This window comes from Globicephala melas, chromosome 8, assembly GCF_963455315.2.
Source record: "Globicephala melas chromosome 8, mGloMel1.2, whole genome shotgun sequence".
Classification (NCBI taxonomy): domain Eukaryota; kingdom Metazoa; phylum Chordata; class Mammalia; order Artiodactyla; family Delphinidae; genus Globicephala; species Globicephala melas.
In genome coordinates, this window is record NC_083321.1 from 103,627,981 (window position 1) to 103,655,062 (window position 27,082).

General features: G+C 43.3%; 2 protein-coding genes and 1 non-coding gene across 7 annotated transcripts in view; 2 read left to right on the forward strand and 1 right to left on the reverse strand.

Moving 5' to 3' along the window:
- Nucleotides 1–7,931, reverse strand: part of LOC115844621 (mitochondrial carrier homolog 2-like) — a 16,889-nt gene extending 8,958 nt beyond the window's left edge. The window contains 2 exon segments of the mRNA XM_060303756.1: nucleotides 7,011–7,907; nucleotides 7,910–7,931. Of these exon segments, the coding sequence (XP_060159739.1) occupies nucleotides 7,011–7,907; nucleotides 7,910–7,931 (919 nt within the window).
- The window catches only part of APLP2 (amyloid beta precursor like protein 2), a 71,136-nt gene that overhangs the window by 9,350 nt on the left and 34,704 nt on the right, over nucleotides 1–27,082 (forward strand). For all 5 annotated transcript variants that reach the window (XM_030841278.2, XM_030841292.2, XM_030841299.3 and 2 more), the window contains exons 2-3: nucleotides 25,663–25,836; nucleotides 26,671–26,794. In XM_030841278.2, coding sequence (XP_030697138.2) covers nucleotides 25,663–25,836; nucleotides 26,671–26,794 — 298 coding nt within the window. The remainder of the gene's footprint in view (nucleotides 1–25,662; nucleotides 25,837–26,670; nucleotides 26,795–27,082) is intronic.
- On the forward strand, nucleotides 2,200–2,306 carry LOC115844900 (U6 spliceosomal RNA). The gene has a single exon (XR_004036250.1). It is a non-coding gene; the product is annotated as a U6 spliceosomal RNA (small nuclear RNA).

The window sequence follows — 27,082 nt, forward strand, 5'->3', positions numbered from 1 at the left end:
AATTTCTTTTTGGTGGTGAGAGCTATTAAGATCTAGTCTTCTAGCAACTTTGAAGTTTATAAAACAGTATGTTGATTGTAATCACTGTGCTGAATGTTAGATCTCCAGAGTTTATCTGCTGTTTACAAATTTGTACCATTAAACGACATGCAAGTTTTGATATATAATATTTGCATTATCATTCAAGTAAAAAAATAGATTTTACCGTTGTGATTTAATTTTTTTACCCAGGTAATTTAGAAGTACACTTCTTAATTTCCAAAGATGTGGAGATTATCTGGTTGTCTTTTTGCTGTTTATTTCTAAGTTAACTGCATTGTGGTCAGAGAATTAGTCTGTATGATTTCAGGTTTTTGAAATTTATTGAGACTTGCTTTATGACCTAGTTTATGATAGAATTTTTGTTGTGTGCATAGAGAAAATGTTTATTCTGTAGTTGTTACTTCCAATGTTTTATATGTATTCTGATCATGCTGTTTTCATGTTGTTCAGATCTTTATTCTTAAGATTTTTTACATCTTCTTTTTTTCTTTTATTGAGAAAGGTATGTTAAAAATCTCCCACTGTGATTTTGGAAAAGTTGTTTTTCTCCTTGTTATTCTGACAAGTTTTGCTTTGCTTATTTTGAGGCTGTCATTAGGTGCATACAGATTTAAAATTGCTATCTATTCCTCAAGAATTGGACTTCTCAGAGTTATAGTTTCCCTTGTTATCTCCAGTAAGGTTTTTGCCTTTGTCAGTACTTTGTCTGCTATTTCCATCTTTGTGTTTTAGATGTGTTTATGGTTGATTTTTCTTTTGTTTACTTAGGAGACAGTGTTTGTCTTTTACTGGAATATTTAGTCCATTTACATTTAATGTGATTGCTAAAGTATTTGGGTTTTCATCTACCTTCTTATTTAGTGTTTTTTGTTTGCTCTGCTGGTTCTTATGTTTCTTTTTTTTCAAATTGAAGTGTAATTGACACACTACATTATATTAGTTTCAGGTGCACAACATAATGATTTGATATTTGTATGTGTTGTGAAATGATCACCACAGTAAGACTAGTTAACATCCATCACCACAGATAGTTACATATTTTCTCGTGTGTGTGATGAGAACTTTTTTTTTTTTTTTGCGGTACGCGGGCCTCTCACTGTTGTGGCCTCTCCCGTTGTGGAGCACAGGCTCTGGATGCGCAGGCTCAGTGGCTATGGCTCACGGGCCCAGCCGCTCTGCGGCATGTGGGATCTTCCTGGACTGGGGCACAAACCCGCGTCCCCTGCATTGGCAGGCGGACTCTCAACCACTGCGCCACCAGGGAAGCCCGAGAACTTTTAAGATTAACTCCCTTAGCAACTTTAAAATATACAATACAGTGTTATTAATTATAGTCACCATGCTGTACATTACATCCCCAGGACTTATTTATATTATAACTAGAAGTTTGTACCTTTTGACCATCTTCACATATTTTGCCTGCCCTCCACTCCTCAACCCCCACCTCCCACCTCTGACAATGAGTGATCTTTTCTCTATATTTACAAGTTCAGTGTTTTTAGAGTCCACATATAAGTGAGATTATACAGTATTTATCTTCCTCCATCTGACTTATTTCACTTAGCGTAATCCCCTCAAGGGGATTATGTTGTTGTTGCAAATGGTAGGATATCCTTTTTCATAGCTAAATAATATTCGTGTGTGTGTGTACACCATTTATTTTTATTCATTCACTTATCAATGAACATTTAGGTTGCTATGTTTATTCCCTTATTTAACTCCTTTGGAGGTGGTTATTATTTTACTTCTCTCTCCTATTACTTTGGAACATATTTGTATAATCTTTTGTTTTCCCTTTAGTGGTTACTTTAGACATTTCAATATCTTTCACTTAATTGGTATTAATTGGTATTTTTGCCCTCCTCCTGCTCAGTAGAAGGTTATTAGAACACTTTAACTCTACTTAACCCCTCTCAGCATTTTTGCCATTGTTGTTACGTATGTTAATTTCATTTAAACCCCAGAAGACCTTATACAAGCCATGTTTTATACAGTCAAATGAATTTAGATCAGTGATTATGAACTTTGGAGGCACACTGGTATCATCTGGGGGAACATTTACAGAACACAGATTGTCTGCACTCCAGTTCAGACAGATTTCATCAGGGTCTCTTGAGGGAGGGTGTCAAGCATTAGTGTTTCTTAAAAACTCCTCCGGTGCTCGCTTCGGCAGCACATATACTAAAATTGGAACGATACAGAGAAGATTAGCATGGCCCCTGCGCAAGGATGACACGCAAATTCGTGAAGCGTTCCATATTTTTGTACAGCTACTATGGAGAACAGTATGGAGGTTCCTTAAAAAACTAAAAATAGAACTACCATATGACCCAGCAATCCCACTACTGGGCATATACCCTGAGAAAACCATAATTCAAAAAGAGTCATGTACCAAAATGTTCATTGCAGCTCTATTTACAATAGCCAGGAGATGGAAGCAAGCTAAGTGTCCATCACAGATGAATGGATAAAGAAGATGTGGCACATATATACAATGGAATATTACTCAGCCATAAAAAGAAACGAAATTGAGTTATTTGTAGTGAGGTCGATGGACCTAGAGTCTGTCATACAGAGTGAAGTAAGTCAGAAGGAGAAAGACAAATACCGTATGCTAACGCATATATATGGAATATAAGGAAAAAAATGTCATGAAGAACCTAGGGGTAAGACGGGAATAAAGACACAGACCTACTAGAGAATGGACTTGAGGATATGGGGAGGGGGATATGGGGAGGATATGTGACAAAGTGAGAGAGTGGCATGGACATATATACACTACCAAACATAAAATAGATAGCTAGTGGGAAGCAGCCGCATAGCACAGGGAGATCAGCTCGGTGCTTTGTGACTACCTGGATAGGTGGGATAGGGAGGGTGGGAGGGAGGGAGACGCAAGAGGGAGGAGATATGGGAACATACGTATATGTATAACTGATTCACTTTGTTATAAAGCAGAAACTAACACACCATTGTAAAGCAATTATACTCCAATAAAGATGTGGAAAAAAAAAAAAAAAACAACTCCGGTGATTCAAAGATGCAGTGAGTTTGAAAGCCTCTGATTTAGATTTACATATTCTCTTTGTTATTCTTCCTGCCTTTTGTATCTCTGACCTTCATTTTGGGATAATTTTTTGTCTTCCAAAACACACTTTAGAATTTTCTTAAGGTTGGCTGGTGATATATATTCTTTCACCAAATACCTGTTTTAGTGTCTTTCTTCAAGATAGGTTCATCGGGAATAGAATTTCTTTCATCATTTTAAAGATCTTATTCTTAATTCTATTCCTGGTCAATATCTTGGTGTTCAATATTATCAATAGCTTATTGGAATTAACTGTCAGATTGTTGTTCCTTTGAAGATAATGTGTCCCTTATCTCTGACTACTTAGTAGATTTTCTCTTTGAATCTGATTTTCAGCAATTTTACTGTGTACCTAGGTTTGGATTTTTAAAAAATGTATAGTCCCTTGCCATCCTTGGGGGATTGGTTCCAGGACACCCCTACCCCCAATACCAAAATCTGTGATGCTCCAGTCTGTTATGTGAAATGGTTCTAGTATTTGCATGTAACCGTCAAATATCCTCCTGTATACTTGCAATCATCTTTAGATTACTTAAAATACCTAATGCAATGTAAATGCTATGTAAATAGTTATAAATATAATGTAAATGCTATGTAAATAGTTGTAAATATAATGTAAATGCTATGTAAATAGTTGGCCCGTGGCAAATTCGAGTTTTGCTATTATGAATTTTCTGAATTTTTTTTCCCCTGAGTAGTTTCAGTGCATGGATACACAATCTGAGGATATGGAAGGCTGACTGTCTTCGGCTTGTAGAGCTCCTTGAATCTGTGGTTTGATGTCTTTCATCAGTTTTAGACAGTTATCAGCCATTATCTAAGTATTTAAGTATTTAAATATTGCTTCTGCCTATTTCTCTTTTCTCTAGGACTCCAAAAACAAACATCGTAGACACTGTTACTCTGTCCTGTGTGTTTTTCCATGCCTCATTTGATAGCTTTTCTTTTGACCCATCTTTTGGCTTACTAATGATTTCTCCAGCTATATCTAGTCTACCATGAAGTCCCATCCATTGAGTTCTTAATTTTAGTTGTTATGGTTTTCAGTTTTATAATTTAAAATAGTTTTTTTTAATTGTACCTAGATCAGAGATGAAATTCTCAATTTTTGTCTTTTGTGTCTTTGAACATGAAAAGTATACTTGGAGTCTCTGTCTGGTAATTCCTATGTTTGGGGTCCCTGTGGATCTTTTCCTGTTGTCTGTTTCTGCTGGTTATTTATTCATTTTATTTTGTTTCCTTGTTTGTCAAGTTATTTTTGATTGTGAGCCATATGTTTTATTTACACAAATGCTTATAGATTAATTTAAGGCCTAGGCTAATGTTATGCTCCAGAGAATGTTTGATTTGCTTCTACCTGGAGTTTGATGAACTAGAGATCCAGGATCTCTCATTTCACCGATTGAGAGGATTGGAAGTTGAGCTGCAGTCTCTGTGAAGTCCTGTCAATTCTGGATTACCCTTCTAGGTTCAGCCTGCCTTGGGGTATCAACTCCAAACCACTAGTGTATTTCCAAGTATGTTTCCTTTCTTCTCTCCCTCCTGCCCCTGGACTCCAGTCCCTTTCCCATTGGTCCTTACAGGCTGTTAAAAGCACTGCTCAGCTACTCCCTTTAGGATCTTTCATCATCCCCAGAGGAAAAAAGCCCTGTGAGCTATATTCATCTCCTTGGACTTTCATCCTCCTCTGGTTACTGACCTAGGAAATCTTCCCTGTCTTTTTAGGTCCCTACTGCCTTTAACTAAGTGCTTTTTAAAGAGTATTTAGTTATGTGGCTGCGCTGAGTCTTAGTTGCCGCACGTGGGATCTTTGTTGCCGAGTGTGGGATCTTCATTGTGACACGTGGGATCTTTATTTGCGGCACGTGGGATCTAGTTCCCTGACCAGGGATCAAACCCAGGCCCCCTGCATTGGGAGCGCAGAGTCTTAACCACTGGACCACTAGGGAAGTCTCTAACTAAGTGCTTTTGAAAAATATTTTATGTTGCTTTTCTAGCTGTCCTCATCAGGAGGGTTGGTCTGAATTACCTAGTTGACCATAACTGGAAATTAATTCCCTTGAAATTAGATATCTACTGGGAGTTTATAGAGAGAACCTGTGTTATTTTATTTTAGGTAGTTGGGGAAGAAGAATAGACAAGCAGGAATAGAGTGGCAGATTCTGGTGGTGGTTGGAGTGATAATAACAGTGATAGTTATATTTATGGTGCAATTAGTATGTATAATGTTTCACATGTACTCACTGAAACCTTTGAACTACCTTCTGAGACACATACTATGGTTATCCCTGTTTTACAGACATAGGAACCAAGGCGTGGACAGATAAAGTAACTTGACCTAGGTCACAATCAGTAAGTGATGAATTGGCTCTCAAGTTTGTGCTAACTGGTAGAACAGATGGCCTGGTCAGAGGCCTGGAGAAGGGATATCTCAGGTCAGCACGGGGCCACCAAAGGTTTATGGAGAAGTCACCAAACAGTCAACATTTAGGCAAAAATTTGCAGTACGTGATTCTTAGTAATCAGAACGTAAAGAGAAAACTCTTCTGAGGTTATTTTTCCATCTTTCTCCACTACCAAACCACTATCAGGTCATGGAACTTAGATTTACAGTCATTGTACGTTATGACTTGAGTGCGTATCATCTCAGGAACCTATTTGCTACTTCTTACAGCCTTTCATTAAAAAAGACAGATTCTAAATTGATTTTTTACAGATGATTATTATGGTGACTCTTAGTGTGTATCCTGTGTTAAGGAAAAAATATATGGTCATCGTGAAAAATCTAGAAAACACAGGTAAAGCTAAAAAACAAACAAAACAAAACAGAAAGAAATTAACTGTAATTTACCATCCAGGTAAGTAACTTAAAAATTTTCCCAGTCTGTGTTCTGGACATCTTTGTTTTTTGAAAGAATGGATTCCCCCTTATATGTTTATAAGCTGTTTTCCTGCCTTTTGACATATTGAATAGCTTTCCAAGCCGTTAAAATATTTTACAGCGTCACTTTTAATTGAATCACCCTTCATGGTTTGGGGCATTTGAACTCCCTGCATTTTTAAATATGCAATTTCCACCACTTTTAGTTGCCTTTCGTACTCTGAATTTGGAGTACTTAAGCTGATGCACAAATATTTTGAGTTATTGAATGAGAATGCTGCCTGCCAGCCAGTGGTTGGATGTTTGCAGCAGTATTGGAACCATAATTTGAATATTTTATTGCATTTTGCCCTTATTTTATTGTTGAGTAGCACATGGTTTGATGGAGTTGGTGCTTATTTGGTGCTTTCTAGATCTAGAGTCTTTGAACTTAGGTGAACACACAGTGGGCTCAGTTATGTAGAAAGAACTAAGCAATATTTATAAAATGATAGAATTAAGGTTTCTCCCCCATTTTCCCAAGATTAAATGATTATTAAAAAACGCACCACACTGTATAGAAATCAACATTCTCTCCCATAATTTTATGCATCTGGGACTGTAGATATGTCACTGTCCCTGCCCCACATCTTCAAATTAACATTCTTTTTTTTTTTTTAATTTTATTATTTATTTTATCTTTATTTTTTGGCAGTGTTGGGTCTTCTTTGCTGAGGGCAGGCTTTCTCTAGTTGCGGTGAGCGGGGGCTGCTCTTCGTTGCTGTGCACAGGCTTCTCAGTGCGGTGGCTTCTCTCGTTGTGGAGCATGGGCTCTAGGCATGCGGGCTTCAGTAGTTGCGGCACGCGGGCTCAGTAGTTGTGGCTCACAGGCTCTAGAGCACAGGTTCAGTAGTTGTGGTGCACCGCCTTAGTTGCTCCACGGCATGTGGGATCTTCCCAGACCAGGGATTGAACCCGTGTCCCCTGCATTGGCAGGCGGATTCTCAACCACTGCGCCACCAGGGAAGCCCCAAATTAACATTCTTAAGTCACAACAATAAGTCTTCTCATAGGGGGCCTTCTGGGAAAGCAAGCTATTTCCTCCGCTCATATTTCCCTCTTTTTGTAGCATGCACCAGCAGTCTATCCAAGAAGAATATACTGGGGAGTAGGGAGGGCATCCACCAGCAAGCCCACGGTTGTTGACAGCCATAAGATTAGTGACAAGCACAAAGGGATATGTCAACATACTGGCAAAAAATCCTGTGACAGCTTGGGAATAACTCTTCATTTCATTCATGGTGGAAACCCCACCTTCCAGTGCATAAGTATTGACGAGGTAGGCCAGTGAGTTACAGAGCCACAAAGAAATGCTGTCACCTAGGAGGCGAGGAAAAAGACCCGCAAAAAATCCTAGGATGGCTTCTTCCCAATAGATAGTTGCTAGGAAGTCACAAAATCCACAATACTTGGATTCTCTGCCAATGAATTGTACCACAGATCTCAGAGTGATCACGTGGAAGGGATGTATGATGAGAGTAGCAGCAGAATGAGCCGTCACCTCTCGAGTTGTCTCCTTGATAACTCAGTCAAAGGAAGAAGAAACTTCTTTCTGTACATTTCCAGATCCTGACTCCTCAGCCTTGTCACACTCCTGGTAATGCTGTAAAACTTTACCATGGACCACAGTTCCAAGGACCCCTGAACACAGTCTTGGAGTTAAGCCTGTGAACAACCCACGCTTCCCACTGATGCTTGCAATGTGCTGAGCATAATGAGAGGACCAGGAAGCTGATAAAATTGCTGCCCCAAAAATATTTCATTCTGTTTTTGGAGGAGGAGGCTCATATCCCACCTGGATGAGCACCTTCATGTACATGAGTGGCTGGGACAGGATGGTGAGACCAGAGCCCAGAGCACCTGACTGGCTGCGTCCGCCATGATGGCACCCATGGACGGACAGACAGATGGAACCACCAAGTGACGAAGCTGGTCCCGGATCACGTGCGAGGGCCGCTGGCTTCACTGGCCCGCCCGTGGTGTGCCTAGAATTAAGTTTTTAAGGATAATTTTTTCCTAAAACACTGGAAGTAGTTGAGATTTGTATAAATTATTAGCTTTCTAGTGACAGAACCACCACCACCACCCGCAAATAACGTGCATATCTTTGAACTTGCCCATCTTTTCAGGGTTTTATGTAAAAATAAGAGTCTTTAATTCTGTCATTTATTTGTTTATAATTTACATTTCTAATTTTTCTTTAATGCAAACAGTATGCAGTAGATATCTCTTTTTTATCCTTTTAGCTGTAGGATGTCTCAGATTGACATTTAAAAGAACCTTTGGATGTAACTTGTTCCAGAGTTGAAGACTTTCCCTGGTAACTGGTTCATTTGAAGTTCTTCATGGTCATCATTATTGGCAGACATTTATTAAATTACTGTATGCAGGGCACTGCACAGAACACATAGCACACAGCTGAGGGCAGCATATATTGGGTTGGCCAAAAAGTTCATTTGGTTTTTTCCGTAAGATGGCTCTAGTAGCACTTAGTTGTCTTTAACTTCATTTGAAACAGTTTTGTTAGATTGTATTGTGACAGCTGTCATATGAGTATGCCTTTTTTTTTTTTTTTTTTGCGCTACGCGGGCCTCTCACTGTTGTGGCGTCTCCCGTTGTGGAGCATAGGCTCCAGACGCGCAGGCTCAGCGGCCATGGCTCACGGGCCTAGCCGCTCTGCGGCATGTGGGATGCTCCCGGACTGGGGCAAGAACCCATGTCCCCTGCGTCGGCAGGTGGACTCTCAACCACTGCGCCACCAGGGAAGCCCATGAGTATGCATTTTTTAAAAATTATCAAAATCTGTGAATTTTTGTGTAGCCATTTTAATATTAAAGATGGAAGAAAAAACTTTCAGCATATTATGCTTTATTATTTCAAGAAAAGTAAAAACAACTGAAATGCACAAAAAGATTTGTGCAGTGTATGGAGAAGGTGCTTTGACTGATGGAAGGTGTCAAAAGTGGTTTGTGAAGTTTCGTGCTGGAGATTTCTCGCTGGACGATGCTCCACGGTCGGGTAGACCAGTTGAAGTTGATAGCGATCAACTAGAGACATTAATTGAGAACAATCAGTGTTATACCACTCGGGAGATAGCCGACATACTCAAAATATCCAAATCGAGCGTTGAAAATCATTTGCACCAGCTTGGTTATGTGCATCGCTTTGATGTTTGGGTTCCATGTAAGTTGAGAGAAAAAAGCCTCTTGACAGTATTTCCGCATACGATTCTGTACTTAAACATAATGAAAATGTTCGGTTTTTAAAACAAACTGTGATGGGTGATGAAAAGTGATACTGTACAATAACGTAGAACGGACGAGATCGTGGGGCAAGTGAAATGAGCCACCACCAAGCACACCAAAGTCCAGTCTTCAGCCAAAGAAGGTGATGTTATGTATATGTGGTGGGATTGGAAGGGAGTCCTGTATTATGAGCTCCTTCCGGAAAACCAAACGATTCATTCCAACCAGTACTGCTCCCAGTTAGACCCACTGAAAGTAGCACTCGACCAAAAGCATCCGGAATTAGTCAACAGAAAACACATAATCTTTCATCAGGATAACGCAAGACTGCATGTTTCTTTGATGACCAGGCAAAAACTATTACAGCTTGGCTGGGATGTTCTGATTCATCTGCCGTATTCACCGGACATTACACCTTTGGATTTCCATTTATTTCAGTCTTTACAAAATTCTCTTAATGGAAAACATTTCAATTCCCTGGAAGACTAAAAGGCACCTGGGACAGTTCTTTGCTCAAAAAGATAAAACGTTTTGGCGTATGGACACCAAGGGGGGAAAGCTGGCGGGGTAGGGGGGCTGGTGGTGGTGGTGTGATGAATTGGGAGATTGGGATGGACATATATACACTAATGTATAAAATAGGTAACTAATAACCTGCCGTGTAAAAAAAAATACATCAAAAAAAGATTAAAAGTTTTGGGAAGATGAAATTAGGAAGTTGCCTGAAAAATGGCAGAAGGTAGTGGAATAAAATGGTGAATATATGCCACGGAGCAACTAAGCCCGTGCGCCACAACTACTGAGCCCACGTGCTGCAACCACTGAAGCCCACGTGCCTAGATCCCATGCTCCGCAACAAGAGAAGCCACCACAATGAGAAGCCCACGCACTTCAACGAAGAGTAGCCCCTGCTCACCGCAACCAGAGAAAAGCCCATGCGGCAACGAAGACCCAATGCAGCCAAAAATAAATTAAAAAAAAAAACCGGTGAATATGTTTTTCAGTAAAGTTCTTGGTGAAATGAGAAATGTCTTATTTTTACTTAAACACCCAAGGAACCTTTTGGCCAAGCCAACTTTTTGGCTTCTTTTGTTTATCATCCTAAGATGATAAACAAAAGAAGCATTTTAGGTGGTTGGAAAAATGACAATCAACACTTCTCCAGTCTTTTAAATATAGATTATTTTAATGTAGCTTATCTTTTTTAAAGAACCTATTTATAGGGTTTACTTCCAGGTATTTTTACATTGTCAGCCATTAAGTTCCTGCTTTCAGTTCTTTTGGGTATGTACTGGAAAGTGGAATTGCTGGATCATATGGTAATTCTACGTTTAACTTTTTGAGAACTGCCAACCTCTTTTCCACAGTGGCTGCACCATTTTACATTCCCACCGTCAGTGGCAAGGGTTCCAGTTTCCACACATCTTGGCCAACACTTGTTTCCTTTATTTTTATTTTTTTGGCTATAGCAGCAGCAGGCCCCCTTTATTTGTCAGATTCTCGTCTCCCCAAGGGAGGCTGAGTGTGGGTTTTCATTTTGTCTTATACCCCTGTCTGTTCTCTGTCATCTAGAGGCACAGAGTTTTCAATCCTTGTTGAAAAGCAGAGAAAGTTGGCTTGAAATCACCTCTTGCAGTAACAATTTATTACTCATTTTCAAGAGAATTGCAAACCACATTTCATAGCAGAACCTTCGCTGATTGGCTGGTTGACTAGCAGAACCTTCACTGATTGGCTGGTTGACTCTGCCCCGCCCCGCCCCCCTTCTGAAGAGGATTTCTGCTTAATGCTGTATGAATGTTTTTCCTTATAGCAACTCTTTTTTTCTTCCCTCTCTGTCCCCCTCTCTCTCCCTCCCCCTCCGTGTCTCTCTCTCTCTCTCTGTCTCTGTCTCTCATAGCAACTCTTTAAGAAAAATGATTCCTGGAGGCTTGATTAGCTGCCTCAGGATCTACATTAATAAAATATCCTGCTGGGCTGTTGTTTTGAAAGATTAATCTTGTGAATTGATACAAGTCATTGAGACTCAGTGTTGGTTCGTGTTGTTTTTAAACAATGGAAATAGTAGTCAGGACAGATTAAAATCAGATTAAAATGTTTTAAGTATTGATTTTGAAAGATTAAATACAAAGCACAGACTCAAAGCTGATGGGCTCCCAGCCAAGCTGAGCCATTACGTGTGTGTGGGTGTGTGATGAGTGAAGAAGCAGACTTGTCACAGGATGGCGGGAGTTACGGCAGATTATAAATCCAGCACCAGTCCCTGGACGATTGGATCCTCACTAAAATATCCCCATGGTGATCTGATACTAGGCGAGCATTTTGGAGTTTTATGGGAGAAAATGTTTAGAAGAAAGCAAAGAGACAAAGAAGTGATCAGAGAGGTAACATATCCTATACAAATATAGGGCCTCGATTACATCATTTTATACCAGCATAGGTAGGGTTCATTGTTGGCCAAGTAAAATATTATCATGTTAAATATTACTGAGACTAAGGTGTGGCTTTTGTGATGTTATGTGAGGGTTACTATTAGTCTTATGTACGTTTGGAAATATTTGAAACCCGTTTTTTCCATAGGGCCACAGAATTCACTTTAACCTAATATGAACACTTGTTTTCATCCTGGCATCAGGCGTTAGAAGTGAGTTGCAAAAATTCTTCCATTGAGCTACTTAATAGCTGTTCCCGAGGGAGGTGAAGGAGAATCATTCCGATAGGCCAGCACAGATTGCCCACACTCGGCTTGGGTACTAAGTTACCGGATAGTATCACACTTAAATAGCTGCTTGGCCTGCCAGTTTTTGAAAGCTTCAAGGTGAGCTAGTTCTGATGACTTTGTAAGACTGCTACTACTATAGAGTTTGGGAATACTTCCTTTTATATTAGGATTATTCTGTTCACGTGATGTCTCCCTTACCAGCCCGAGCCTCCATGTGGGTGAGAACTTGTGACTCTTCAATTTGTTGTCTCTGGAGCCTGCTCTAATAAGGCCCTTGCAAATGTGTATTGACTCAAGGTCCTGTGTGATGTGAGTACCATATCATATATACTCTATCTGTTCTGGCCTTTTTTTTTTTGGTCTTTGGAAGACCTTTGGGTTTTGTTCTGTGGTTGTCAGAAGCCTAAGAGAGTGTCTTTTTGTTTTTGTTTCTGTTTTGTCTGTTTGTTAATGTCTCAATCAGGCTTCTTTTACTATTTGTAGGATCTAAAGCGTTGGGGGATGGAGGCGGGTTGTCATCCTCCCCCACCCTCCAGCAGTTGGATAAAATAAGAACTTGGGCTCTTGGCACTGTTTTACCCACTTACATAACCCATACCAAATCCTTTTTAAGAAGAAATGTCTCAAGGTCCTTTTTCCTGTCTAATTCCCGTTCATTATTTTACTTGTAACCACTTGTCTCTTTTGCACGAGCCTGGCCTCTTTAGAGAAGCTTTTTTCTCTTTAGAGAAGCTTACCCATTTAGCCATCCAAGGACCCCATTCCTGCAAATGCCAGAAACTCTTGCTAGCCTTCATAACGGAAGAAAGGGAACTGCAGTGAACGGAATCTACAGGTAAATGAAAAAAAGTCGTTCGGTCGTGTCTTCCCCTAGCACAGTGTTAGCTGAACACTTAACACAGCGCTGTCCAATAGAAGAAGGCGAGCCACATATGAAATGTAACTTTTTCTAGTTGACATTTTTTTAAAAAGCAAAAATAGGTGAAATGAGCTTTAACAATATAGTCTATTTAACTCAGTATATCTGAGAAAATTATCATTTCAACACGTATAATTTCCTGGATGAATGCAGAGGCTTCCTAAGTGGCCTCCTTGTCTCCACCTAATCTTGCCGAATCACACCCTCTCACCTTCTAAAATATGCCTAGCAGGGTCGTTCTGGTGCTGGCGCTGGAGCAGAGCCCCGGCCCAGTTTCCTTGGGGAAGGGGTTCTGGAGACTTAGCCGTCCACTCCCCGCAGCCCCGCGCCTACCCCTGCCGCAGCGCTTCTCAGATGCCAGCGCCGTCTCCACTTCCTTACGTCTTGTGCATAATGTAAGTGCTACACTGTAGGTCTGGGCTTCCCTGGGTCTGGATCCTGCCTCTAAGACGGTGAGCTCCCCAGATACTTAGACTGAGTCTTATTCGCTTACCCAGCGTATTCATTTGCTAGGCTGGCCGTGGCAAAGTACTACAGACTGCGTGGCTTAAGCAGTTGAAATTTATTGTCTCACTGTTTCTGGAGGCTGGAAGTTTAAGGTGTACATGCTGCTGGGTCACGCTCCCTCTGAAGGTCTGAGGGAGGATCTGTCCCAAGCTTCTCTCAGCTTCTGATAGTTCTTGGCTTTGGGCAGCATAACTCCCATCTTCACATGGCATTCTCCCTGTGTGTGTGTGTTGTCTCTTCACATTTTTCCTCCTTTCATAGGGGTGCCATTCAGGTGGGGTTAGGGGCCACCCCACTCTAGTGTGACCTGATCTTAATTACTGATATCTGCAACAACCTTATTTCTAAATAAGGTCGCATTTGGAGGTGATAGAGGTTAGGACTTCAACATATGAATTTATATGAATAACACCCAGTGACTAGCATATTGACTGTAACGTAACTGTAAAATGATCAAATGAAGTAATCTGAGGAAAGGATCAGAATTTTATTTTCTTAAAGGCATTATGTTTAAATAATCAAGATAGAAGCTCTCAATTTTATTAATACTTCTCATCTCTAGTTTTCAAATATATTCATAGTTAGTGGCTTTTGAATTGTTGCACCTCAAGAGATGCAGGTGGAGGGACTTCCATGACGGTTCAGTGGCCAGGACTCCGCGCTCCCAATGCAGGGGGCCCAGGTTCCATCCCTGGTTGGGGAACTAGATCCCACGTGCCGCAACGAAGAGTTTGCATGCTGCAACTAAGACCCGGTGCAGCCAAATAAATATTTTTTAAAAAGAGAGAGATGCAGGTGCAGGGTTCTAGCTCTAACTCTGTCCTGGTGAGAGAATGAATAGACCAACAAGGACAGAGAACAGGAGAGAAGAAAAGATGTCTATGCAGACTTGATGATGGACCTAGTGACTGAGCCAGCAGACCAGAGAAGCTGGAACCTAAATGCAGGGACACCAGCTAAAAGCAAGCTGATTTGCAGAGCAGACCTTGAATGAGGGATGGAAGCATCAGGGTGAGGCTAATGGCAGGGAGGGGTTGAAACTAAACATGAGTAATCAGGCCCTGAATAACGCACCTCACCCCACCTCGCTGCACCTCAGGAGAAGACTTCAGGTTCCTCGGGACGCCAGGCCCAGCAGAACACGAGGCACTGAGAGGGGAAAGGCTCCCTTCCTAGGCCCCGCAGACCCGCAGCAGCCAGGCTCGGGGGCCGCAGTCAGGGAGGGAGCTGAAGGATTCCTCTCTGGACAAGTTCTCTCCATGTGCAGCAGGGTCCCTTTCCTAAACACTGAGTTAGATGACTTAGGGTCACCAGCCACTTCAGGAACACCTTGAACAAGAACAACACAGATGGGGGAACGGTAGCTTAAAGACCATGCAGGGAGCAGGCAGGTAACTTCAGTAGGCTCTTGATATTTACCTCAGAGAGGAGAGGTTCTTTCCTCTGTGAGGTAAGAGTTTGCAATAAAAAAAGGCTTTCCGAGAACAAGGAAGAGTTCTTGGTGGTTGGAAATGTGATACCAGACATTTAAAAGTCTGGTTAGAAATCGTTCTGAAAGGGAACAAAAAGAATCTAGAAAGGAAGAGGTAAGAAAGGAAGAAGATCAATGTAGGAGGTAAGATGCGGCTGATAAGAATTTCAGAAAGAGGAGAGGAAACCCAGGACTGAGTGTTTCCACGATGATGTGGCCCACTGAGCGCTCAGGCAAGTGAATGACAAAAACTCAGACCTAGGCCTATTAGAATTGAATCTCAGGATACCGAAGATTGGTAAGATTTTACTTCCATGTAGGAAAAAACCAGACCTGCACAAAGAACGAGGGATCAAATTGGCTTTAGATGTACCAGCAGCAGTGCTGGAAGCTAGATGGCCCTAGCTCCACATCTTAACCTGTGAGGGAAATTTGTGTCCAGGTTACAGTTTAGTGCTTGTCCAAATTGCCAACAAAGTGTGTGCGTAAGATAAAAAGTTTCATGTGTGAAAGTTTCTGGGAGGCTGTGGGAAGCGGTGAGCCACTGACACAGGCGGTTAAGTCAAGAAGGAGCAGAGGGCTTCCCTGGTGGCGCAGTGGTTGAGAGTCCGCCTGCCGATGCAGGGGACACGGGTTCGTGCCCCGGTCTGGGAAGATCTCGCATGCCACGGAGCGGCTGGGCCCGTGAGCCATGGCCGCTGAGCCTGTGTGTCTGGAGCCTGTGCTCCACAACGAAGGAGCAGAGTACTGAGTTGGGAACAGGAGAAAAGGGGGAAGCAGTTTTCAGGACGGTTGTGATCAGTCCCAGGAGTGGCAGCTGTGCTCAGGCCTGGAGAGTCATCAGCGCAGTTGAAGCAGGAAGACGGTGCCTTGTCTTCAAGAAAAGGGATCAGAGCCATCTCTGCAGATCTTCCTGGCAGGCTGAGTGCCAGCGGTCAGTACAGGCAAGTAAAGGAAGAGATGGCCTTGCAGAGGCCGAGGGGGGAAAATAGATGCCTAAGGAGGGAGCTGGAACTACAGTACCTTTTTATGTCATAATCATGTAAATAGGAGTATTGATTTGACCAGCGGAGCAAGGAGAAGAAGGTGGGTGAACGTAGGGTCTGGTGGTTTAAGAGTTCAATCCTTTTGACTAGAAAGTCGATCGATGATGTCCGGACTGAAAAGGTATGGAAGTGGTGAGGCATAAATAGTGGGAGAAAAGGCTGGAAGGGCCGCCTTGGGGTGGAGGACTCCGCTAGGAGCCTGGTGTTGGGTGGCTTTTCAGGCTGGGCACGTGGACTCAAGTGGCAAAAGATAAAAAATGGAAACTTGCCATGCTGCTTGAGTTGTTTTCATTTTACTTGTCATTCATTACAGATGTACTTACGCGAAGGCTAGCACAGCGTTGATCATTTAGAAATCGCTGCTGAGTGGTATCTGCTTAATTCTTACTAGTTTAACTAAATGTGTTGGAGAGAAAACAAGAGCACAGCCTTCAGCCAGACAGTCACTTCCTTGGGTGTGAATGATTACCTACTAGGTAGTTGGTGCTGTTTCCAGGTGCCGAGATTAGAAAACCCGGAGGGCCTGCCCCCAAGCACAGCCCCACCCCCTGCCAACCTGCATCCTGTTGGAGGGAGATGGGCAGTGCAGGTGAATGAGCAGGTGACTTCCCATTGCTGGAGGGGAAAACAAAACACCGGCAGGGTGGGGCCTGTCCTTGGGAAGGGCCCCCAGAGATGCACATTCGAGCTGGGTCCTGAAAGGTGAGACGTGACAGCTCAGGGAAGAGCAGGGGCAGAAGTTCGAGGTGCAGAGCCTTGAGGCAGGAGAGACCCTGGCTTGTGCCCAGGAGGGTGGTGTCCATCGCCAGATGGGTTGATGGAGGGAGCGGGGAGGAAGCAGGGGTCGTCAAGAGTTGGAATCCCTTGGAACATGAGAGTGAGTGATGTGTTCTGCCTTGAGGTGATTCAAAATGCTGTGGTCGGAGTGGGTCTCGGAGGGCAGGGTGGACATAGCTCCCCAGGGGCCCACCTGACCAGTGGGACAGAAGTGCTCCTGGGCTTTCCCCTCTGGGAGAAGGGGACCAGCAAATGCTGAAATCTTGGTGTGTGTGAGCTGGACCACCATGCTGTGCATTTCCGGGTCCATCATGCACCCTGCAGCCTACCGAATGCCCCTCCCAGAGTTACGCAGTGCACACGTTGACATCCTTTTTATTCTTTTTACTTGGGCGTAGCTTTTCCTGCTCTCCTTTATGCATTTATTTAGTAGTTAGGTGGCTGGTACCCAGGAAGGCTAATTAATGGCAGAGACAGCAAGCAGTAAGCACGCTGACTAGCAGCTCATACTCGCTTTATTACTTTATTTTTTTAAATTGCTGTTAATGACAATAATGTGCATGGGCATGGTCCCAGACAGGAAGAATTGTTGTCTGCAGGCAGATCTGGTGCGAGCTGATAATACAGTATTTACTTTTACATTTAAATGCTGCGTAAATCATGGCAAAGATGCCTTTCTGACTTGATTTGAACTTGGAGAGGGTGGAGCTCTTCCATATTTGTGTTATTTTCATAGCATTTTGATGGACATTAGAAGTTAAAGTGATTTGTCACATCAAGATTGATGTGTGAATATTGCTTGACCTAGTAAACGTGAAATGTTCAGCAGAACAGCATGTGGAAATGGCCCATTTTGTATTTTTAAATGTGCATTTCCTCTCCCTGCCCTGTGAACGTCATCCTGGCAAATTGTCTTATTTTCTGTTTATAAGGAAAGAAAGATATGGGTTATTCACGGAGGAATTTCTGCCCTTTCTTGCCATTCAGCGTCACAGAACCTTAGAAATAAAGTGCTGACTCTTTGGTTTTCATGGAATAGTAAAGCTAAGAAAAACATTTTAGATAGATAAAGTTGTCAGTTCTTAATATCATGGAAGGAGCATTTTTAAAAAACAGACCACCCATTTATTACTGCTGCCACCCTATGAAAAACATTTTAAAGCAAAGGTAAAAAAGAGAACCTTAGAATTCAGGACAGTCACTTCTCAAGAGAGGGCAGGGCTTCCCTGGTGGCGCAGTGGTTGAGAGTCCGCCTGCCAATGCAGGGGACGGGTTCGTGCACCGGTCCGTGCACCGGTCTGGGAGGATCCCACATGCCGCGGAGCGGCTGGGCCCGTGAGCCATGGCCGCTGAGCCTGCACGTCCGGAGCCTGTGCTCCGCAACGGGAGAGGCCACGGCAGTGAGAGGCCCACGTACCGCAAAACAAAAAAAAAAAGAGAGGACAGTTTGCATCTCAGCACCTTCGGCATTCGTGTGCGCACGTGCTCTCCAGACCTTTCTTACTTGCCTAAGATCTGTTGTTACAGACCTTACCAGGCAAGTAAGGTGTCAGGGAACCCCTGCTTTAAATTTAAAACGCCAGTAAAAACTGTCCTAAATATTAAAACATGGATGTTTGCAGCTGCATGGATTTTTCTTATCTTTTCCCAGATAGTGTATTAAAGGAGAAAAGATCCAGTGAAATCAGTTCACATGTCTGACATTGGCTGTTGATGTTTGTGGTTGTAACATCTTGAAGTCAGAGCATTTCAGCCAAAGCTGACATGTTAGATAGTTTCCCAACTTAACCTTGGTAAAAATCACTAAGTTGAGTGTTTATTTTAGTGAAATATTTCTATCTGAAGAATAGAATTTTTTTAAAAGAGGTGTAATTTGTTGTTTCAAGTGCATGAAATATGCCCCCAAATTACCTAATTTTTAATGACTGACTTAATGCCTTTAAAATAAACAAAATATTATAGAGCATCAAATCAGCCAGAAGTAAGCTTGTAACGTCTGAGAATATTGCCAGGTGTGTGCTTGGATATTCAACAGAAAATTCCCCGTCATTTGTAGTATTTCTGTCATCTGTGAGTCAATAAGAATGACTCAGAATGAACATATTTAATGACTAATATTTAATCATTTGTACTTCTGGGTGTTTGTTACTTGAAATCATTTCAGCCTTTTAAGGTTTAGGAAACATGCCTACACACCCCCCGCCAACCCTGTCTAGGCTGTTTGTTTGGCAGGCTCTTGGTTGCTGCCTGAGTAATACTGGCCAATGAGTGCCGAGGGGAAGACCAGGTTCACACCATGGAGATCCTCTGATGTTAATATTCATACTCCATCCTCCTGGCTTTCTGACCTTTGCGGGTAGCAGCCTTCAAAGCATGACATATTACTGCTTTTGTTTGGAATCATGCAGATTTTTATTCAGTGAGGAAGCTGTCTTTGTTTGCAAACCACGTTTCTTATGCATCAGGAGCTTTAGGAAAGTAGACTTCTGTCTGCCGTAGTGTGAGCAAAAGCTAATATTGTGGGGGTCATTTATTGTAATACCTAACTTTTGGGTAACGCCATATTTATGTTGCCCAAAAGTGAAAACTGGGGTCAGGAGAGAAACTAAATAACCTCCATGAGGCTACTTAGCTTGTAAGTCAAGGGAATATCCCTCAAGAAAACAGATTTAGAGAAATAACGTAGTGCTTTTTTTTTTTTTAATTTATTTTTGGCTGTGTTGGGTCTTCCTTGCTGCACGCGGGCTTTCTCTAGTTGCAGCGAGCGGGGTCTACTCTTTGTTGCGATGCGCGGGCTTCTCATTGCAGTGGCTTCTCTCATTGTAGAGCACGGGCTCTAGGCGCGCGGGCTCAGTAGTTGTGGCTTACGGGCTCTAGAGCACAGGCTCAGTAGTAGTTGTGGCACACGAGCTTAGTTGCTCCGCGGCATGTGGGATCTTCCTGGACCAGGGATCGAACCCTTGTCCCCTGCATTGGCAGGCAGATTCTCAACCACTGCGCCACCGGGGACGCCCACGTAGTGCTTTTTTGATCACAGCAGTGTCTCTATAGAAAACACAGGTTCATTTTGACCTCACTTGCGTTTGGCTGGAAGCTGGACCAGAGCTAGGAAGCCAGCAACCCCCCAGTGATTTTCTTTTAAATGGTAAGGCAGTATTAAATTGTCATATAAACATTTGGTGACTGAATTCCCTCAAAATAAAATGTGGAGTGTGAATGCAGCCCTCTTCAGGTGTGTCCAAATTTCAGAGGTAGAGGAGGAATGTGCAGCCTTCACCCCATTTCACGGGTTTGGGGAGGATGACTGGTCACGTGGTGTGCCCATGGCTTAAGCCCTGGTTCTTGTAGCCAGAGAAAATGACATCTTCAGGAGCCAGCCGATGCTAACGTTCAGGTCGGGTGTTGTGCTTAGTGCTTACGTGCATTCTCTTAATTTAATCCCACAACAGGCCCCAGAGGAATAGTATGTCAGTAGCCCTGTTTTACAGATAAAGAAATTTAAAGCCTGATACTAATAGCTATCAACACTTGAAGAACTCCTGTGTAACAAGCACTGTTTCAAGCACTTTTCATGTGTTAAACTCACTTAAACCTCAGAACAGCACTATGGTGTGTAGTTACTATTGTCCTTATTTTATAGACGGGAGACTGAGGTCCAGAGAGGTTAGGGAACCTGCCAAACGTGGCACAGCCTGTCCGTGGTGGGGCTGGAACACAGTCACGGTTTGCCATCTCATACAGCCCGTGCTCTTCACCATCACATCACGTACTTCCTCCAGGGTCAGGAGTGGAGAGAGCAGAAGGTGATGGCTGGCCAAGCCATGTCCCTAGGACCTCTGTTCCTGAGGAGGTCAGTTTAGTGGAATTCCCATTACAGGCAATTGGAAAGAAACACAGGAACCTGTAAAGAACTTGTTCACTTGAGAATTTTAGATCCATAAACACTGTTCTGCCTTTTTTTTTTAATACTTGAAAGTGTTTTATGTATTTCAGTAACTTCCTTTATAAAAGACTCTTAGCTCTCATCTTAGAGACACGTACAGAAAGACAGGCCTCTCTTAAATCTTGGTGCTTGGATCCTTACCAGTATAATCCAGTTGGACAGATTACCACGTTCCTATAAAAAGCCTTGGAGACAGTCTAAACTATTTTCAGTCTTGGAAATGATACATCATTTATACTTTAATATTTACAGCTCTAATAAAAGCAGGGATTATTTGTATAAATTACTGCCTATGAAAATGATACCTAACAGCTGGCATACATCAGTGGAAGAATAATGACCTTTTACATTCAGAGTTTTTCCGCGTAACCCTAATTCACAAGCTTCTAATTAGAATTAAGTTCAAATGTTAACAACAACAACAAAAAAAAGCCAAGGATTTTCAGTTGGCGTAACGTGAACTGTCACTTTTAAGAACAGGTTTCTCAGTTTGCTGTTCAGGCTGGAAAATGCTTAACAAGAATCCTGATATTTTATTAAATAGTGTGTTGAAATGTTTGAAGTTTGGAGGTTTGTTTTTTTTTTTTTTGGCTGCAGTGGGTCTTCATTGCTGCACACGGGATTTCTCTAGTTGCGGTGCGCGGGCTTCTCATTGTGGTGGCTTCTTTTGTTACGGAGCATGGTCTCTAGGCATGCGGGCTTCAGTAGATGCAGCATGCGGGCTCAGTAGTTGCAGCTCACGGGCCCCCTAGAGCACGCAAGCTTCAGTAGTTGCGGTGCATGGACTCAATAGTTGTGGCTCATGGGCTCTAGAGCGCAGGCTCAGTAGTTGTGGTGCGTGAGCTTAGTTGCTTCGCGGCATGTGGGATCTTCCCGGACCAGGGCTCAAACCCGTGTCCCCTGCATCGGCGGGCGGATTCTTAACCACTGCGCCACCAGGGAAGTCCTTGGAGCTTTTTTAAATTGAAAGCTTCACGCTGTACTGCTGAGGAAGAGGCACTAGGGACCTCAAACACAGTCACCCTTTGGACAGTAACAGAAGTGGAGTTTCTCATACGTGAGGTTCTGGGCAGAATTGTAATAGTCCTCCCATTGGAGATAAATCAAATGTAATATATATACGCATGGGGTTTTACTGCATTAGGGTATGTTCAGAATAAATAGTTACGTTTTTCAGGTATTGGGCCTGCTCTGATCATACTTGCTCGTTGCCCTACCAAAGAGCGTGTCTTCTCTTTGCAGATTGAAACCATGGAGTCACAGTCGAAATTCAGGCAAGCGATGAATAGAATTTAAAAAAATCAAAACTGTTTTATTTTGAACTAATTTTAGAGTTTTTAAAAAGTTGCAAAAATAGTAGAGGGAGTTCCCCTGTATCCTTAGACTGCGCTTCTCTTAGTATTAACATCTGACATAACCCTTGTGCATTTATCAAAACTGGGAGGTTGACATTGGTACAGCAGTGTTAACTGATGCGCAGGCCTTATTCAGATACCGCTCCAGTTTTCCCACCAGTGTCCTTTTCCTGTTCCAGGATCGCGTCTGGGCTCCCACGTTGCATCTTTTTTCTCCATAGCCTCCAGTCTGAGACAGTCCCTCGGTGTGTCTTTCCTCATCTGTCCTCTTACACGAATTATGGCTGGTGAGGTTGACGGCAGTGTCTCCACTGCGAAGTAGTTTGGCTTCCCTTTTGTAGTTAATATATTGGGGCGATAACCTTGAAACTGTGGATTTTTTAAACTTTGTTTGATTAAGTAAATCTTAGGTGCAGGTTTGTGGACACAGACCTAAGTCATTTTAATTTAGGAATCATGAAGTACCATTCAGAACTTAAACAAACAAATGAATACAGGATCTTCACATCCATGAATAGATTGTCATTTCACTGACATATTCATTTAAAAAAGGAGGGTCAGGGCTTCCCTGGTGGTGCAGTGGTTGAGAGTCCGCCTGCCGATGCAGGGGACACGGGATCGTGCCCCGGTCCGGGAAGATCCCACATGCCGCGGAGCAGCTGGGCCCGTGAGCCATGGCTGCTGAGCCTGCGCGTCCGGAGCCTGTGCTCCGCAACGGAAGAGGCCACAGCAGTGAGAGGCCCGCGTACCGCAAAAATAAATAAATAAATAAATAAAAAGGAGGGTCTTTGAGCAGAGTCTGTGTCTTGATGTCACTGCTGTGCCGGTGGTTAGTAGGTGGTACACGTACAGTGCTCTAATGGGAGCTGGAGCTGTGCTGCCCTGCTTCTCGGGGGTACATGGACCACAGGAGCACTTCCTGTCGCAGGAAACAGACTCCCTCAGGAATAGAATAAAGCCCTCCTCTTTGGAGGACGCTCCCTCTGTGGCAGGCACTTTCACAGAGCCTGGAGCCAAGTTGGAATCTGGGGCAGTAGCTGTAGTGAGGAAGGAAGTAATGGATTACCTGTTTGCTCTGGATTGGGAGGCTTTGTGAAGAGAGGTGGGGCTGAGGTGGGCCCAGGAGTTGCTTCTCTTGAGGTGATGATTAAAGGCCCTGTTTGAAGTTACGTTCAGATTTATGTTTGTTTCTATTTATTTATTGCGTTAAAGCCATTTCAGGTTTTCAACCAAGTTACTAGAAGCACTTTTTACCAAGTTGAATTTCCATCCTTGAGTAGCTGAGTCAAATTAATAAAATGGAATTTCTTAATAAGAATGAATTATTAAGTTAAATGGAAGTGCTGAACTAGGAAAGCAGTTGCTGCAATTTGTTTCCAAAGCCTTAAAAATGCTGCAGTGTTCATAGATCAAGGGCTGGCCGCGGTGCCCAAGCGGGGGCGTTAATTTTCTTTCCTAGAGGATTTCAGGTTCACAGGATATCGGAAGTGCTGACTTGGCAACGAAATCCCATTTGTAACATGTTAGGTTAGGAAACAGATAGATTTATATGTTGATGTAATGGGTCAAGGCACAGTGTGTGCCTCCGAAAATGGAGAGCACGTTAAATAAGAGCATTTTCAAAGGAAAGAAGCACGAACATTACAGGAAAAAGCGATCCTGTTATACGCTGGGTAAGGTTGGGGTATGTTTGGTTAGTTGATCCCTAGACGTGGTCCGCAGAGGCTTTTTATATTCCAGATGATACCTTCTTGAGAGTCTCTGATGGCCACAAGGATTAATCTTTCTGAACTCAGAAATGAATCACGGCAGCATATGAGCTGTCTGGACTGATTCCAGTTACCCTCCTTTTCCTTGGTGGGAACTGATGTGAGGAGCTGTGGCTGCCAAGCTGCCTCTTCCTGCTGCTTTAACCTCTGGTGTTTTAGATCCTCTTTAGGGAAGGCACTGTTGACCATCTCTGCAGAAAGATCAAATGCACTTACCACCGATGTATTGACCTCAGTGGTTGACCCGTGAACTGAGCATTCATACAGTTGGAACTCTTGTGGCCTTTCAGCCAACAGCCATAGCGAGCCACACGTGGACTCTCTTCTTCAATGTTTTTTTTTTTTTTTATTTTGCGGTACGCGGGCCTCTCCCTGCTGTGGCCTCTGCCGTTGCAGAGCACAGGCTCCAGACGCGCAGGCTCAGCGGCCATGGCTCATGGGCCCAGCCGCTCCACGGCATGTGGGATCTTCCTGGACCAGGGCACGAACCCGTGTCATATCTACTTTTTCTTGTTAATAGGAAAACCATTTAATACCAATGCTCTTTACTCTTTTTGAAAAGATCATAATAGGCCAGATAGTCTAACCCGACCCCTCAAGTTTTAACATTTTAAAAAGATGTTTAATTTTTGTTTTGAAAGAACTTACCCATTAGGAGAGACCACAGAACTTTATTGTGAATGTAACCATCAATATTGGTATATCTTTAGATGCAGGGATGCCTGTGTTTTTTCTGGTGCACGAGACTTTGTAAGAGCCTCACTGTCATCGTACGTAAATGTTTTTTCTCACCTGTAATTTGTGAGCTATTGATGGCTACAGATAGTTGATTTTTTTCCTAACATGAGATAAAATTGTTCATGAAATCTCTTTTAGTGTTCTCTTTCCATGCACGACGCCATTGCTCACTGAGTTATGCAAGCCATGCTGCCTCTTGGTCACCCCCCAGCCATCGTCACCCAGTCTTGCCTGCACTGCTGTCTGCCGGTGCTGCCTTACCCAAGTACTGTCATCTCTCCAGCTCCCTGAGCCATCCCCCTGCCTACAGAGAACATCAGAGCTGCATTTGAAAAATATTAACTCTGTACTTAGAACCCTCAGCACTCCATCCTTTCTTGGTCTACAGACCATCCAGTCTTGACCACGTGTGCCACCCACCCTTCCCTTGGACCCTCCACAGACTCACAGTCTACATTCTCCCCCAACGGGGATGGCCAAAGCCACTCCAGTGTCACAGCTCAGGAGGCTTCCCCATCACCTCCTACCCAAGCCTAAGTCACGTTCCCTTTTTGTTGTGTATGCTCCTTCAGCTCTATGTTCTTTTCCTTTGTAGGACATCTGGGAATCTTTTTGTGTGAGAATTGACTCTTGAACTAGACCATAAACCCCAAGAGGGCAGGGGCCGTAACCCTTTGCTCAGCCTTGTGTCCTGAGCATTTAGCACGTTGCTGTGCAAAAATAGTAGTTGCTCAGTAAAATGTTGTCATGTAAGTGAATTGAGTAAAATTGCTGGAACTCTCGCCGTTCTATACTTTTGTGTTTTGGTGTATTAAGGAATGGAAAGTGGGTTTGCTTGTATTAGAGGGGACTGCAGGTGGATTTTGGGTTCCCAAGTCAGAAGTATCTAGATGGGGAGTGGTGGTTACAGTTCCCATGCACATTTCTCTCTGATTATATATGTCCAAAGGTCATTTTTTATTCTGGCTTAGTTCCTGGGAAAAGGATTTGTTTATGAAGAAAAAATAGTAAGTAATGAAGATTTTTTAAAAGGTCAATTCTGCTGTCACAAACCGCTAAGTGACTCTCCCTCCGTGCCACCTCTTGGGAGTGAACCTGGAATTTATTTTCCCTTCGATAGGCCCTCGCAGCCAATGCTGGAACAGGGTTTGCTGTTGCTGAGCCTCAGATTGCAATGTTTTGTGGAAAGCTAAATATGCACGTGAACATTCAGACTGGGAAATGGGAACCTGACCCAACAGGCACTCAGAGCTGCTTCGGAACAAAGGAAGAAGTTCTCCAGTACTGTCAGGAGGTAAGCATGCTGCCAGAAACTTAAACGTTTCTGGGTCACGTTTGAACCTGTTTGCTTTAGAAGTAGGTGCTCTGTCATTCTGCTGTTTTGACCTAAGACCGAGCTGGTAATGATGGGGGCAGCAGGCTTCTGTTCTGAGTGTGCCCTTGGCCTGGGTGTGCTGTGAGCTCTCTGTCCTTTCTGGACGGAATACTGCAGAAGCTTGGCGGGGCCTTAGAAGTGCAGCCTGGTTCCCTTGGCTTCCCACGTGTTATGGGAAGTTGTGAAACAAGCCCAGTGTCACGTGTGTGCTTGTGTTTTGCACTTGCTGGTAGAAGCCACCAGTATCATAAGGGATTATCTCATGTCTGATCCAACAGACTTGTTGGGTCAACGCTTGACGTAGAAAAGCGTATGAGATGTTTTAATTTCTTACCAAAACTAGCCTTTGGGGTCAGGGTTGGAATATTATTCTATAACTTCATTAACACACACTTCCATAGACTTGCCTCTTAAATGTTTTAGTTCTTGAACTCAGCTATTTACACACACCCTACAAGTGGACTTGATACCTAATAGACTTGTTTGGGGCTGAACGCTTGCCGCTTGTGTAGGTCTTTTTTCAAAGAGAATGTGTTAGAAGTGGTCCAAAATCTACCTGTCAAAAGAAAGCTAACAGTTACAGTATCTCTTTGCTTGATTACTTCCGTTGGAACCAGGCAGCAGCGGGGACTTCAGATTTATGTAGAACGATGGGGAAGCTGAGCACGCAGACACTGGTCCTGGCTCACCAGCGAGTGTTCGTCTTTTACGGACAAAGTCAGTCTACTGTGTGTGTCTCCTCTTCCCTTGCAGATGTATCCAGAACTACAGATCACAAATGTGATGGAGGCAAACCAGCCTGTCAGCGTGGACAACTGGTGCCGGAGGGACAAGAAGCAGTGCAAGACCCACATCGTGATCCCCTTCAAGTGTCTCGGTGAGCGTCCGGGAGCACCTCTGGGTTCCTTCTCAGGAATGCGGGTCCCCGGTGTTACACTTCATCTTCTCCTGGCTCACAGTGAGGTGTCGCCATCTGTCAGGAAGCCAAGGGCTGCAGGAACTTACTGGGGGACTGTCTTTTGAATACTCACGGCTTTCTGGTGTCGATCAGTGACTTGTCTTTGATGGTCACTAACTCCACCTCTCCCATCATGGGCGTCCTGTTTTTTCAGGATGAGCCTCTTCCACACCCCCGAGTGAGCGTGCTGCGCTCAGAGTGGTCCAG